Source organism: Musca autumnalis, unplaced genomic scaffold (assembly GCF_047663935.1).
Source record: "Musca autumnalis isolate F117 unplaced genomic scaffold, ASM4766393v1 scaffold_2, whole genome shotgun sequence".
Classification (NCBI taxonomy): Eukaryota; Metazoa; Arthropoda; class Insecta; order Diptera; family Muscidae; genus Musca; species Musca autumnalis.
The window spans coordinates 7,277,142-7,294,175 of record NW_027411755.1 but is presented as its reverse complement, the minus strand read 5'-3'; the positions used below and the strand labels follow the sequence as shown (position 1 = coordinate 7,294,175).

The 17,034-nt window shown below is 38.6% G+C and overlaps 1 protein-coding gene across 2 annotated transcripts in view; it reads left to right on the top strand.

Annotated features, from left to right (window-relative positions):
• The window catches only part of DIP-zeta (Dpr-interacting protein zeta), a 337,574-nt gene that overhangs the window by 182,178 nt on the left and 138,362 nt on the right, over positions 1–17,034 (top strand). For both annotated transcript variants that reach the window (XM_073965076.1, XM_073965075.1), the window contains exons 4-5: positions 2,676–2,892; positions 16,015–16,173. In XM_073965076.1, the coding sequence (XP_073821177.1) occupies positions 2,676–2,892; positions 16,015–16,173 (376 nt within the window). The remainder of the gene's footprint in view (positions 1–2,675; positions 2,893–16,014; positions 16,174–17,034) is intronic.

The window sequence follows — 17,034 nt, the reverse complement described above, 5'->3', positions numbered from 1 at the left end:
TCCTTCAAGACTATTATATCTGAAATATGAGCTAGACTGAACCTTTATCTCTGATCTAAGAACCACTCAGAATCATTATTTCCGATATAGTGGCTAGGTAGGAGCTTTATATCTGTGGTAAGGACCATTCAGTACTTTTTCTTCCTGGTAAAGACAATTATTTCTGTCATAAGGGCTAATAAGGACCTTTATCTCTTAGATAAGTGCCGGAACATAACTCTTAGAAAAGTCATTACATCTGAAAAAATGGTCTGCCAGGACCATTATCTCAGACTCAAAAGCCAGTCATTTCCATTATCTCTTATATATGTACCCTTAAATACCAAGCTTTTACCATTATTTCTCAGAAAAATACGACCCAGGATAATTTTTTTGAAATTCTTATTCTTAAATTAATTTTGCGTAAAATATTATATCCACAGTTAGAACCAAATCGGTTGATCCCTTCGAGAGTTATCGAGCGAACCAGCCACTTGAACGAATCTATTACAAATTGTTAACGATTAACTTTTTTATGGTACGTCCCACCGACATGGCCCCCAAGCTAGCTCTTGTGGTTCTGACTAAATTTTTTTTATCTTCCACCATATATGGAGGGTATAATTAAATTTGTCATTCCGTTTGTAACACATCGAAATATTTATCATCAGGGTAAAATTCTAAGTCGATATAGCCATGTCCGTCTGTCCGTCCGTCTGTTGAAATCAAGATACAGCTTGCAATTTTTAAGATATTATTCCCAGGAAGTTTGGTATTGCAAATGGGCTATATCGGTCCACGTTTTGATATAGCCCCCATAGAACGCTACCACCCGATTTTCGGTATTTTTTAAGGTTTTAGCCCCATTATCACTCCGAAATGACTGAAATTTTTCTTTTTCTTTCCTTCAGAAATTTGTCGGTACAGGTGTTAATATAGCCACATAGAACGGTACCTCCCAATGTTTGGTATTTTGAAGGTTTTAGCATCATTATCACACCGAAATTGCTAAAATTTGGTATTAAGTCTTCGTTGGGAGTATAAAACTTTCCATATGAATTTTGTCGGTATAGGTCTACGCCTTCATATAGGCCTCATAGAAAGGTACCTCCCGATTTTCGGTATTGTGGCCACAATAGCCCACCGAAATGGCAGAAATTGGGTATTTAGTCTTCGTTAGTGATATAAAATTTTCCCCCAGAAATTTGTCGGTACAGGTCCAAGCCTGCATTTAGCCCCCATAGAACGGTACCTCCCGATTTTCGGTATATTGAAGGTTGTGGCCTCAACAACCTACCGAAATGGCTGAAATTCGTCGGTATAGGCCCACGCTTATATAGGCCCTATAGAAAGGTTCCTCACAATTTTCGTAATTCTGAATGTTGTGACGTCAATATCTCACCGAAAGACTGAATTTTGTTATTTTGTCTTCCATGGAGTTATAAAATATTCCAGCAGAGAATTATAAGTATAGGTCTACGTTTTCCTATATCCCTTTAGAAGCGTACCTCTTAATTTTCGGTATTTTGAAGGTTTTAGCTACATTATCTTACTTAGTATTTAGTCTTCTTTGAGTCTAAAAACTTACCGCCAGAAATGTGTATGTATAGATTGATGGTTTGATATAGATTCCATAAAACGGTACCTCCCGAATTTCGATATTTTGAGGTTAGCCACATTATTTTACCGAAATTGCTGAAATTTGGTATTTAGTCTTCTTCGTAAACGAAAGGAAACTAATTGTTCCATTTTACTTCCATACAACTCGTGGTGGAGGGTATAACAAGTTCGGCCCGGCCGAACTAAACGCCGTTCTTACTTGTTTCGTTTGTGCCACATAGGAAATCCGATTAGTATCGCCCTTTATTTCTCCTATTTTACCATTTTTTATTTCACATGGCAACATAAAAAAATAATTGACTTTAAAAATCTTCAAAATATCCTTCCAATATTTCCATTAAATGACACCGTTTGTCATTAAGATAATATTTTTAAAAACTACTTCCGCTTTATTTACGATTTCCATCATTCAAATCCTTAAATGGGATTTAAAATCTTCTCCACATTGTGAATTAATAAAGTATTATCCGACTTTTATCGATTGTTTACCTCAATTATCATGACAGCTGTCAATAAGATAAATTCTGATGAACCCTTTAATTATATTTGAATGTCCTAACGAGCGACACATTGACATAATCAAGAAAATTTAATTTAACATTTATTTTTAATGTCTTGGGAAGGCAACACGCACACACACTCAGTACATAATGTTAATCAGCTACCCACATACAGACGGAAAAACACACATTGGACACCTTTTGAAAACTCTCTTTCTCTCTCTCGCTCATCCCTCATTTACATGAATATTTACATAATGTAATTGGCTGTTCTCAGACATTGTAACAAAAAAAAAGCTTTAAAACATTCAAAGGATAAGCATAATGATGTCCATGTAGACATAACCTCATTTTTCAACACTTTTTTGTCATCATCATCATCGTAGAATACTTCAGCTTATATTCCCAACACACCAGCTCAGACTCCATTACACACAGATTATCACCTTTTGTATGCAAAGAAATGCGTTTTCCCTCGCCACAGTAATTCATTTGTTTTCTGTTTGTGTTTTTCTTTCATTTCATGGCGTTGTCTGTCTGTCTGCCGATGTTGCTGTTGCTGCGGTCTTGTAACAGGTGGCTTGGATGCATTTCGAACAATCGGCCATCTTAACTGTACACAATCATGTGATAACGCGAAATCCACGCATCAGTGTGACACACGATAAACATGATCGCCATCGCAGCTGGTATTTACACATCAACAATGTCCAGGAGGAGGACAAAGGACGTTATATGTGTCAGATCAACACAGTTACGGCCAAAACGCAATTTGGTTATCTCAATGTTGTGGGTAAGTAAACAGTAGTTACGCCAAGGGAGGGGGGGAGGTTTTTCTTATGAAAAACCACAACAACTCAATTAAGTTCTTTCGCCTCAACCATTGGGAATTCTTTGTAAAATAGCCATAAATAAATTAAAAATAAATTTATGCCACTAGATATTAGAAAAGCCAACTCCATAAACCACTATTCCTTTATTTGTGTTTAGCCTTGTCCTTGGATGTAATGCATGCAACACATTCCTTGCAGCCAATCTAACATTAAGTGGAAAATTTATGCTCCAATGATTTCCAAGTTACTTTATTTGTGATCAAAAGTCAAGTGTGCGAGTGTGTGTGGTTTTTATCCTCGTTACTAAGACTGGAATTTGCTTGGAACTCCCCATGCAGCAGCCGAGCAGCGGCTTTGGGGAAAGCAAATATCTCAGTTCAATTGAATGAACATACAAATAAAAAGAAATCGCTTTTTGCGTGTGTAGTCGTCTTGCTTTTTATATCCTTAAGGCTTCAATGGAATGTGTTGAAAAACATGTATTTACTTACTTTGCAAGGACATTAAGGAAAAGTGGTGACGCCTGAGGATGACGCAAAACAGCCGCGTCACATAAATATTCGATTTAATTATGTTATGTATAAAAATCGGGGTTTGTTTTGTTTATTTTATTGTTTTTTATTGCAAAACGTGCGTGTGAACTTTTTGGATTCGTTGAAACAATGATATCGATTGGAATAAGGACATTTATTTATAAATTAAATTAGAGAGTGGAAATAAAAAAAAACATAAGTCACAGTCTTCTCCTCAGATGATATATGCAACAAATAAATTTTAGTTTTCTGCCTTTAGGCTAACGAGGGAATATATTTAGACATTGCTACGATCAAAAATTTGACTCAACGAAAGAAATTCGTTTCAGACAATTTGGAATCAATTTAACCATGTCCCCCGGTCTATCTGAAGTGTATGATAACTCCTGAACGGTCCAAATTTTAGATCTCCTAATATATTGTACAAACTTAAATTACACTGTGCGACACGAAAATTATTAACCATATTCTAACACCACAGCGTCACTTCAACTTTCGCGGTTGTGAGCCCCCAACGACCTGAGGCTTAGATGTCAAAAGGCATCATTTTGTCAGGCACATATCTTCGAAACCGCTAGAAATTTGAGTTTACTCGTGAAAGCAGAGTTGTAGCTCTTGTCCTAAAGAAAAATAATTGTGAACACATAAAATCCATTAAACTTCATCTTCAAGGTCAAAATCGTAAAGGTCAAATTTCCTTACTTACTTAGCTGGCCCATTACAGAGCATTTGTTCCATAGACCGAACAAAGAAAAGATCTCCAATTCTCTCTATTTGTTGCATCGCACTCTGGAATACCGCACCTTTTCGTCTCATCATCCACTTGTTTGCGCCATCTATTCCTTGGCCTGCCAATTCTGCGTGCACCGCCAAGCGGTCCGTATTTATATGCCTTTTTAGCGGGTTCATCATCGCTCATTCTTATGATATGGCCTAGCCAACGCAATCGCTGCATCTCGATACGTTTAACAATATTGATGTCGTTGTATAGCAGATACAGCTCGTGGTTCATGCGACGTCGATATTCACCGTCAACACTGATTGGTCCGTAGATCTTTCGAAGAATTTTTCTCTCAACACACACCAAGCACTGCCATGTCTGCTTGCGCAAGTACCCAGGCTTCGGAGCCATACATCAGCACGGGTAGTATCAGTGTTTTATAGAGCGTTATTTTTGCTTGACGAGATGTGGCTTTGTTTTTAAACTGCTTACTTAAACCAAAGTAGCATCTGGTGGCTAATACAATTCTTCGTTTTATTTCACAACTGATGTCGTTTGTTGTGTTTACGGAGGTCCGGAGGTAGACGAAATCTTTTACTACCTCAATATCATAGGAACCAACTTCCGCAGTCGGTCCGAGCTCAATGGACGCTTTGCGCGTCGACACCATCAACTTGGTCTTTTCACAGTTTACCGCCAGACCCACTTTCGCAGATTCTGCTTCGACCTATATAAAGGTATCAATTACTTCCTTTACTGATCGTCCCATGATGTCTATGTCATCAGCATAGGCAAGTAACATGTGGCCATTGGTGTAAATTGTGCCATTTCTTTTGACATTTGCATCTCGTATTACCTTTTCCAGCAAAATGTTGAATAGGTCACACGAAAGGCTGTCTCCTTGTCTGAAACCTCTTTTGGTACCAAACCCTTCGGAGAGGTTCTTTTCTATTTTAACTGAGCAACTCGTGTCAGTTAAAGTCATTTTACAAAGCGGAATGAGCTTTGCGGGGATACCAAATTCAGACATGGCTTGGAATACCTTTGAACGCAGCGGGCTGTCGAAGGCTGTTTTATAATCGACAAAAAGGTTGTAGGTGTCGATCTGCATCTCTTGGGTCTTCTCCAGGATTTGCCGCAGGGTAAATATCTGGTCAATGGTGGACTTGCCAGGTCTAAAGCCACATTGGTATGCTCCAATTATCTCGTTGACCATAGGGACTAGACTTATGCCCCTATAGTTAGAGCATAAAGTCTTATCTCCTTTCTTATGAACGGAACACAGAATGCTCAGGTTCCAATCGTCGGGTACTCGTTCTTCCTGCCAGATGGTGCTAACTAGCTGATGAATACACCTTATCAGCGTGTCGCCTCCGGTTTTGAATAGCTCGGCTGGTAAGCCATCTGCTGCTACCTTATTATTCTTCAGCCGATTTATTGCTGTCATTACCACATCTTGGCTGGGCGGTATACATTCAATACCATCTTCTGGGATTGGGACTGTGGTATCTTCGTCGTCTTCGCTGCTATTGGATACCAACAGTTTTGAAAAATGTTCTTTCCATATCCTGAGTACACTACCTGTATCAGTTACCAAATTACCTTGCTGGTCTCTACAGGAGGATGTGCCTGTACCGAAGCCATCAGTTTGATGCTTGATTCTTTGGTCGAATTTACGGACTTCATTCTGGCTCCTGTACATTTCGATTTTTTCACACTCCCGCTTTTCCATCTCTTTTTTTTCCTGCGGAAAAGACGTTTCTCCTCTCTCCTTTTCTCCCTGTATCTCTCTCGTGTGCTACGCGTTGCTACGGATTGTAAAGTAGCCCTATATGCCGCATTTTTCTCTTCGGTGGCAGCACGACACTCCTGATCATACCATGGATTCCTTGGTGGAGGTCTCTGGTATGCAAGTATGGATTTTGCGGCTGTTTGCATGGAGTGGGCAATACTTTGTCATTGCGCTAATATGTTATCGGAATGAGGAGTGCTTTGATTAAGCAATTGGGCTAGTTGAGTGGAATATGCTGTGGCTATCTGTTGTGATTGCAGCTTACCGATGTCTAACTTTCGTGTTGTGTCTGTTCTTACTTTGTTTGCAACGTTTAAGCGGGTGCGTACCTTTGCTGCAACAAGGTAGTGGTCCGAATCAATGCTTGCGCCTCGGAATGATCGTACATCCAAAACGCTCGATGAATGTGTTTCATCTATCACAACATGATCAATTTGATTTCTTGTTTTCTGATCTGGAGACAGCCAGGTGCCCTTATGAATATCGAGATGATTAAATCTGGTACTGCTAACTACCATGTTTTTGCCGCTGCAAAGTCTATCAGCCTCATACCATTGTCAGATGTTTCACTGTGGAGAATGAATTTCCCGACTGTTGGGCCAAAGATATTCTCCTTTCCAATTTTGGCATTAAAATCGCCTAGAATGATTTTAATGTCATAGGCAGGGCAACGGTCATATGTTTCTTCTAAGCGCTCGTAAAATATATCTTTGGTCTGTTCGTCGTTTTCTTCAGTGGGAGCATGAGCGCAAATAAAGCTGATGTTGAAGAATTTAGCTTTTATTCGAATTGCAGCAAGTCTTTCATTCACTGGGGTGAAGCTTGATACCAGATGTTTTAGCCTCCTACGAATCCGCAAGCAAACTCATGCTTTACGTCATGGCAGCTATAATACAGTGCGTCACTTTTAGGTGTTGTTGTGATGCCTTTCCCAATCCATCGTATTTCCTGTATGGCAGTAATATCGGCCTTGTACTTTTCAAGTACGTCTGCCAATGCGAAGACTGCACCTTCTCTATAAAGAGTGCGAACATTCCAGGTGCAGCTTCGCAGATCATGGTCCTTAAAACGTTTGCGGGGTTCGTCAACTTTAGAGGGGTTTGTTTTTCTTTTCTTTCGTTTTTTTCATAGTAGGCTGTTTTTTCTAGGGGAGGGTTACTAACCCGACGCCCAAACCCATGTTTTTAACGTTCTTATGGGTGAACGCGCGGCACATGTTAGCTCACTACCTTTAACGGGTGTTAAAGGCAGCTTCCCAGGTGACACCACGGGGAGGTCAGTGTCCACTTGGGATGAAAGAGGGACCAAGATAAATCCTGGGCTTTGCCATGTTAAAACCGGTCGGGACCGTTCCTTGGTATCTTTCATCCCCTACGTCACCCAAAAGGTCAAATTTCCACTATAATTTTTTCTCGGATGAGCAAGACAATTTCACCAATTCTCCCCCAACGAAAAACCACCTTCCTACATTTCCTGAAGAAATCCGACTTGAAATCCAGTAAGAATAATCACGGGTCACTGCACAATTCCACGGCAGCCGGTTCTATGTGCCGGATAGACTCAGCAGAGGCCGTCACCTCCACTATTATGCGTTTGTGTTCCGGTATTTTTTCACCGTGGGAGCTGCAACATATCCCAAAGTACCTGCTTCAAACTCTTTTGGTTCGTGCAGGGTTAGAGAAGAGCATTTTCGAGATTCACATACACCATTCACATACACCATACATTGGTGAGTTGTAATGGATATAGAAAATGGGTTCATTTCCAAGCTCTGCTCTGGTATTAGTCGCATCCACGACCGCAATAGGAGTGATGTTATTGCTTGCTGCGCCAGAACCTGCTGCGCTCAGTGTATCTCCAACTTCATCATCGGAATCCGAAACACCACCAAAATTTAACCAATAAGAACAAATGCCGTATCTTACACCCCATGTTTTTGTTCATCGCCCCAGAATTGCATAATTCCTGCAATTCAATAGCATCGGTCCCTGCAAAAAAATCTAAATTTTAGTTTTTTATGAGTCAGGACGATAGGAGTTATGTTGCTGCTTGCTGCGCCAAAACATCTACCAGCGCATCTTCACCTTCATCGTCGGAATACAAGACAACCCCGCAGTCTCCTCCCAACGATCTCCTCAACAAAGTCAGCGAAATTGTACACATTATGAGTTGGAGAAACATCATGGTCGGTCGCTGTGATGCAGGAAACAAAGCTCAACGTCACCTGTAGTTACATCGTTTCGCGGAAGGATGGTTCAGGAAGCACCAGTTTGTGTCCAGTACTGACCTATTTCGCTTGAGCTTGACTCTTAATGATCCATACATGGAAGGTATGGTGGAAGCAGTGGAAGTATTGGACTGCCGAGGTAAAGGAGCTTAATGTGTACATACTTCCGATGAATAGTTGTAACCTGCATAATATGCCTGATGTTATTTTGCTTTTCGATGTCAATAACTATCTGGTACTAGGGGATTCATTATGAGCCCTGGTATTTCGTCCTAGGCAATTATCAGAGGAGTACAGCGCTGGCTTGATGGCTTCACATTTTGCACGGCGAACGAAGAAGCGTTTCTTCGAGAGAATAAGAGGATATTGCCAAAGCTCTTCAGACATCACGATTGTAGCATCTGGCAACCTGCTAGTCATGGCAACCTGCTAGTGGAACAACCAAAATTATACCAAATTTTCCAACAGAGTCGACGAGATTATCAAATAAGCCTGATAAGTGTCGTCGTACAAACCCTGTATAACCAAGAATTGGGGAAGCAATACCAACATTGGTACAGGATTGAGTAAATTGTGTGCAACGATTACATCATTCTCGAATCCGGAAAAAAGGATAATAGAGCGGCTGTTACTTTAAACTGCGTGTCAGTTATAGATCCGAAAAGGTGCGCGTGTTATTTTAACCGGCAGTTTATACAGCATCCCGATAATAACAGGGCGAAGATAAGTGGGATACGCCGTAAAGGAAATCTCTCAGCCGAGAAAGTCCCACCATAATTTACAATGATTGATGTTGTACTCACATGTAATCTCCATGGCAATGCTTAAACAATTGGATGAACCCGGAGTTGAGAATTTGACATGTGTCCTTAATTTATCGATAGGCACCCATAAGCCTGGAAAGTTAGCAGGTTGGTCCCGCTTCTAAATCTGTCAATAGTGGCGAATAAATATACGTCAAGTTCCCTTCTGCTGCCAGTAGCGAAAATTCTAGTGGTTGTACTCCTCACTATGATGAGCAACTGTGTCTCAGTTGTCGAAAATCAGCATGAATTCCGGAAACTGCTCACAATCATAACAGACCATCTACTCTGCACTAGATGACCAATGTGGCCACCTACTCTGAACTAAAAGATCAATCAGGTCATCTACTCCACAGTAGATTGCCAATGAGGCTATCTACTCTGCAGTAAGTGACCAGTGAGGCCATCTTCTCTACAATAGACGAACAATGAGGGCATCTATTCTGCAGTAAACGACCATACTCTTCAGTAGATGACCAATGAGACCACCTACTCTACAGTAGACGAACAATAAGCCATATACTCTGGAATAAACGACCATTGAGGCCATCAAATCTACAGTAGATGACCCATAAATGACCAATGAGGCCATTTACTCAGCGATAGATGATCAATGAGGTCATCTACTCCACATTAGATGACAAATGAGGCCATCTACTCTACAATAGACGAACAATGAGACCATCTACCCTGCAATAACTGACCAATTAGCTCATATACTCTTCAATAGATGATCAATGAGGCCACCTACTCTGAACTATATGACCAATGAGGCCTTTTACTCTGCGGTAGATGATCAATGAGGTCATCTATTCCACAGTATATGACCAATGAGGCTATCTACTCTTCAGTAGGCGAACAATGTGGCCATCTACTCTGCAGCAGATGACCAATGAGGCTATATACTTTTCCGTACAAGAACAATGTCGCCATCTACTCTACAATAGACGAACAATGAGGGCACCTACACTGGAATAACTGACCAATGAGGCCAAATACTCTGCAATAGATGATCAATGAGGTCATCTATCCTGCAATAAATGACTAATGAGACCATCCACTTTTGCAATATATAACCACTGAGGCCATTTATTCTGCAGTAGATTACCAATAAGGCTTCTACTCTACAATACAAGAAAACTGATGCCATCTACTCCATCTCCTCACACATATCAGTCGAGGACTTAACCACAAGAGGTCGGGCGAACTAACAGTCATTGAGGCTCTGGGCCGGGGTCTTCGATATCGCGAACAATGACAAGCTGTACGATGGTACAGAGAACACTTTTCCTCCATCCGTGTTTAAAATATTGAATAGTCAGCTACATGGGTGGACGGTAGTCGTTTGTGGAGTTCAGAAATAAAAAGTCGAAGAACCGAAAAGTGAAAGAGGATGTTCGGCCAACCAGGGTAATATCTCGGAAACTGTTTCCGCCGTTAACTTTAATGCTGCAATGTTCAGGACATAGACGCTGAAATGAGGCTCCCCCTTAGCATATTGGTCGATGGTGTTCTGATTTCGACGACTAACTACCTCAAGATATTGGGTGTAATGTTCGATAGTAGATTTAAGATAAGATCATATTTATGACCAATGTCCTCAAGTCACTGCCGGAATACTTGAGATGCAGACAAAAAACACCTTGTTAATCTCTTATAAAGTAGCAAACCGGTAAGCTATGTGGCGCTATGCTGTGAAACCTGCCAAAATGTCGACATGAGGACCATTTTCATAAATAGGGGATGATTTTACCGGTACTTCAGCACAACAAGATGTTGTCGATGTATTATCTGCCACGATCTAGTGGACAGGCTTCCCCCACACAGTCAAATCGGAGATATCGCCATTATCTAGAGAGAGAGAGAGAGGTCTAAAGGTATAAAAGGGAACGTCTACACCAACGAGCCCGAGATGTCAGCTGTCACTTCTTATTAATTTGGTGGATGAAGGTGACACGATAGTAAATTGGTAACTATCCAACTGATCTCAAAAGTGTGAATTTAAACAGCTTTATGGACTTGTTAAGCGGTTTGATTATGTAAGAGCAACAAATCTGCTGGGAGTGACCTACGTGCTACGAACGTGCTAAACGTAGGTCGTTAAATTTTGTTTTACTAGTTCTAGATACTGCAGTCAAAAATATACTCTTATATGTGCCTATAGCCGTCTTCTTTCAATAAATCACAACACCGCTGTTATCTGAAAACCACAAACGACAGCTTTGATCAGACACCAATTATAATTTATGAAAACTAACTAAAAGTTCAACAAAAACAAAGTGATTTGCATTTCTTTATTTTTAAATAAAACCCAACTAAAGACAAATTGTTTATGAAAAAAGTTTAACAACCGCCACCATCGTTCACCACCACTCCCCTCATTTCCATCCATCAGCACACAATCTTGGCAACCATGAAGAAAATGAAAGCGAAATTAAAAACGTTGCGTTGATTTAATTTTAAAAGTGTCATCATGAAATAACTTTTTAGAGATGGACAGCGAACAGAATGTGTAAGACAACGTCGACCGTTCGCCATTGTATTTACCTACATACACACATACAACTATGGGAAATATTAAAACACATACCCATTGCTAAGAAGCGTAAAGGAGAGCTTCTTTCCAATACACATTTCCACGCTACACTACTTTTGTGAAATAAGGCTCAGTCTTAAAAATTATGATGAGAAAGAAATGTTGTAGCGGCGGCAGCAACATCAAACCACTTTAGAGGCTTTGGGAATTAACGGTGAATGTCACAGTTTTTGACTTTTTTCCTCGACGCCTTCTTCTGCTTCGACCCCTATTGAACAGACATGAATATCAACGACTATGAAGAGTATACTTTCCGAAACACACTAACAACAAAGTTATGCTTCGTTGCGGACATAAGCCTTAGAAACGCGTCTGTGTCACACAGCGAGCGTACCAGCCTTATTATAAGCAAACAAATAGAGCCATAATAACATAACATTATGACTTAAAGAGTATAGGGTATAGAATTTGAGGTAGTAGAGTGGCATAGCACGACAGGGAAGAAGTAGAACATGAAAATCATAAGACATAAACCTCATAAGTTGAGTCCCCAGTCATCAGGTTAAGACAACGTCTTCTTTTTCATCAAAACTCATCATCATTATGATATTCTCATCAGCGGCAGTTGGATGGATAGCCATCACATTGGGAGTTGTTTAAAAAGAAATGGGGAACAGTAGGCGGAAACATCATCATTATCATCTTCTATAAGAAGAATATTTTTTATAGACAAAAATCATTCTCAGGGATCTGAGGGATTTTTTTCTGTAACAAAGAACATCACCAGCAAATTGTTTCTATAGGAAATATGAGGACCATTTGTTAATGAAACGAAAAACCATCCTCAGGTAAATGAGGAAATTTTTTCTATAAAAGCTGAGGAAGCAGGAAGCTGAGGAATTTTTTTCCTAGAGAGTAAACCATACTCAAGGAACTGAGGAATATTTTGTATAGAAAAAAAAACATCCACAGAGAACTGAGGATTTTTTTATAGAAAAAATCTTCCTCATGTGGAAAAAAACATCTTCAGGGAAATGAGGAAATTTTTTTCTATAGAAAAATCATCCTCAGGGACCTGAGGAAATATTTTCTATAGAAAATACCATCCTCAGGGAGCAAAGAAATTTTTTTCTAAAGAAAGAACCATCCTCAGGGACCTGAACAATTTTTTTCTGTATAAAAAACCCATCATCGGTGGCCTGGGAAAATTTTTTCTACAGAAAAACCCAGGGTAGTGAGGAAATTTTTTCTATAGAAAAAACTATCCTCAGGGATCTGAGGAAATGTTTCTATAGAAAAAACTCTCCTCATGGATCTGAGTTAATGTTTTCTATAGAAAAAACCATCCTCAGGGAAATGAGGAAAAATCATCCTCAGGGAACTAAGGAAATTTTTTCTATAGAAAAATTAACCTCAGGGAACTGAGGAAATTATTTCTATAGAAAAAATCATCCTCAGGGAACTGAGGAAATTTTGTCTATAGAAAAAATCATCCTCAGGGAACTGAGGAAATTTTTTCTATAAAAAAAAATCATCCTCACGGAACTGAGGAAATTTTTTCTATAGAAAAAATCATCCTCACGGAACTGAGGAAATTTTTTCTATAGAAAAAATCATCCTCACGGAACTGAGGAAATTTTTTCTATAGAAAAAACCATCCTCAGGGAATGGAGGAAAGTTTTTCTATAGAAAAAATCATCCTAAGGGAACTGAGGAAATTTTTTCTATAGAAAAAATCATCCTCAGGGAACGAGGAAATTTTTTCTATAGAAAAAATCATCCTCACGGAACTGAGGAAATTTTTTCTATAGAAAAAATCATCCTCAGGGAACGGAGGAAATTTTTTCTATAGAAAAAATCATCCTCAGGGAACTGAGGAATTTTTTTCTATAGAAAAATCATCCTAAGGGAACAGAGGAAATTTTTTCTATAGAAAAAATCATCCTCAGGGAACTGAGGAAATTTTGTCTATAGAAAAAATCATCCTCAGGGAACTGAGGAAATTTTTTCTATAGAAAGAACCATCCTCAGGGACCTGAACATTTTTTTTCTGTATAAAAAACCCATCATCGGTGACCTGGGAAAATTTTTTCTACAGAAAAACCCAGGGTAGTTAGGGAATTTTTTCAATAGAAAAAACTATCCTCAGGGATCTGAGGAAATGTTTCTATAGAAAAAACTCTCCTCATGGATCTGAGAAAATGTTTTCTATAGTAAAAACCATCCTCAGATGACATTTTTTCTATAGAAAAAACCATCCTCAGGGAAATGAGGACATTTTTCTATAGAAAAAATCATCCTCAGGGAACGGAGGAAATTTTTTCTATAGAAAAAATCATACTCAGGGAACTGAGGAATTTTTTCTATAGAAAAATCATCCTAAGGGAACTGAGGAAATTTTTTATATAGAAAAAATCATCCTCAGGGAAATGAGGACATTTTTTCTATAGAAAAAATCATCCTTAGGGAAATGAGGACATTTTTTCTATAGAAAAAATCATCCTTAGGGAACTGAGGAAATTTTTTCTATAGAAAAAACCATCCTCAGGGAAATGAGGACGTTTTTTTCTATAGAAAAAATCATCCTGAGGGAACGGAGGAAATTTTTTCTATAGAAAAAATCATCCTCAGGGAACTGAGGAATTTTTTTCTATAGAAAAATCATCCTAAGGGAACAGAGGAAATTTTTTCTATAGAAAAAATCATCCTCAGGGAACTGAGGAAATTTTGTCTATAGAAAAAATCATCCTCAGGGAACTGAGGAAATTTTTTCTATAGAAAGAACCATCCTCAGGGACCTGAACATTTTTTTTCTGTATAAAAAACCCATCATCGGTGACCTGGGAAAATTTTTTTCTACAGAAAAACCCAGGGTAGTTAGGGAATTTTTTCAATAGAAAAAACTATCCTCAGGGATCTGAGGAAATGTTTCTATAGAAAAAACTCTCCTCATGGATCTGAGAAAATGTTTTCTATAGTAAAAACCATCCTCAGATGACATTTTTTCTATAGAAAAAATCATCCTCAGGGAACGGAGGAAATTTTTTCTATAGAAAAAATCATACTCAGGGAACTGAGGAATTTTTTCTATAGAAAAATCATCCTAAGGGTACTGAGGAAATTTTTTATATAGAAAAAATCATCCTCAGGGAAATGAGGACATTTTTTCTATAGAAAAAATCATCCTTAGGGAAATGAGGACATTTTTTCTATAGAAAAAATCATCCTTAGGGAACTGAGGAAATTTTTTCTATAGAAAAAACCATCCTCAGGGAAATGAGGACGTTTTTTCTATAGAAAAAATCATCCTGAGGGAACGGAGGAAATTTTTTCTATAGAAAAAATCATCCTCAGGGAACTGAGGAATTTTTTTCTATAGAAAAATCATCCTAAGGGAACTGAGGAATTTTTTTTTCTATAGAAAAAATCATCCTCAGTTCCTCATCCTCAGGAGACTGAGGAATTTTTTTTTCTATAGAAAAAATCATCCTCAGGGAACTGAGGAAATTTTTTCTATAGAAAAAAATCATCATCAGGGAAACATCTTCAGGTAACTGATTATCTTCCACTGTTTTTCAAAAGCAATGTAAACAAATGAATGCCCACATCATATACCCAACAAATCCGCCCTTTTTAAAATGACAGCTTCCTTACGGTGTCTGTCCATTCAACGCTAGCCGTAACTTCACTTGATCCCAATGTTATTTATTTAGTTTGTTAGTAAAAGAGAAAGAAAACAACAACAACAACTGGAAATCATCTACAGACTCAACACACAGCTCACCATGACGGGAATAAGTGGCAGCATAACAAGTCAAAAACTCATTTAGCCTCTTGGCCAAATAAATAAACAAGTGTTTCCTAACAAACGACTTTTGCAACAAAATCGCTCGTCCTACCCGGCAACAGCAACATTGCAATTTGTGTTGATTATGATGATGATGACGACGGTGATGGAAATAAACCAAACTCCAAGTGGTTGTTCTACTGTCCCTCAATTATTTCTGGTAGCATCATAGCACAATTACCACCCTCCCTAAGAATCACTTGAGTATCACCCCCATGCCACAGAGGTAACACCAACATCAGTGTCTCAAGTTTATTTTAAAACTACTTTATTACCTACTTACCAACACTCTGTAGAGTGATTGCCAAGTCAAGCAGGCACTCATCTGAACATATATTTTTCTATTAAAGCAACAGAGTATTGCACACAGCACCTAGACGAGGGGGACCATGTCTAGGAGGTTAAGTGTAGCACTAAAACTGAAAGCAAGTATCATTATATGACACTCATTGACCTGGGATTTTATGTGTATTATCCCAGAGAAGAGTTTAGCTTTATTAAGTGGGCTAATGATATTTTTCTTTGAGAAATTACAGACAGTGGCCATGGTCTGGTTTATGTTTTTGCGAATGTCTGTTTGACGTTGATTTAATTTTATTTGTTTGTCTTGTTTTTATTTCTAGTGCCGCCCAATATTGATGATTCTTTGAGTTCAAGTGACGTCATTGTCAGAGAAAACTCCAACATATCACTGAGATGTAAAGCCACTGGCAGTCCCAAACCGGTAATCAAATGGAAACGGGATGATAATTCGAGGATAACAATTAGTAAAAATCATATAGGTAAGTTGGAATCGATTCTTTGCATTCAGTAATGATGAATGGGAGGGAGTCCATAAATGTAGAAAAAACATCTTCAGAGAACTAAGGACATTTTTCAAAAAAAAAAAAACATCCTCAGGGAGCTTAGGAAATGTTTTCTGTAGAAAAAACCGTACCCATAGAGCTGAGGAAATTTTTTCTATAGACAAAACCATCCTCAGGGAACTGAGGAAATTTTTTATATAGAAAAAACCATCCTCAAGGAACTGAGGAAATTTTTTCTATAGAAAACACCATCCTCAGAGAATTGAGGGAATTTTTTTCTATAGAAAAAACCAACCTCAGGGAACTGAGGAAATTTTTTCTATAGAAAAAACCATCCTCAGGGAACTGAGAAAATTTTTTTCAATAGAAAAATCCATCCTCAGGGAACTGAGGAAATTTTTTCTATAGAAAACACCATCCTCAGAGAATTGAGGGAATTTTTTTCTATAGAAAAAACCAACCTCAGGGAACTGAGGAAATTTTTTCTATAGAAAAAACCATCCTCAGGGAACTGAGAAAATTTTTTCTATAGAAAAAACCATCCTCAGGGAACTGAAGAATTTTTTTCTATAGAAAAACCATCCTCAGGGAACTGAGGAAATTTTTTTCTTTAGAAAAAAACCATCCTAAGGGAACTGAGGAATTTTTTTCTTTAGAAAAAACCATCCTAAGGGAACTGAGGAGATTTTTTCTATAGAAAAAGCCATCCTCAGGGAACAGAGGAGATTTTTTCTATAGAAAAAATATCCTTAGGGAACTGAGGAGATTTTTTCTATAGAAAAAGCCATCCTCAGGGAACTGTGGAGATTTTTTCTATAGAAAAACCATCCTCAGGGA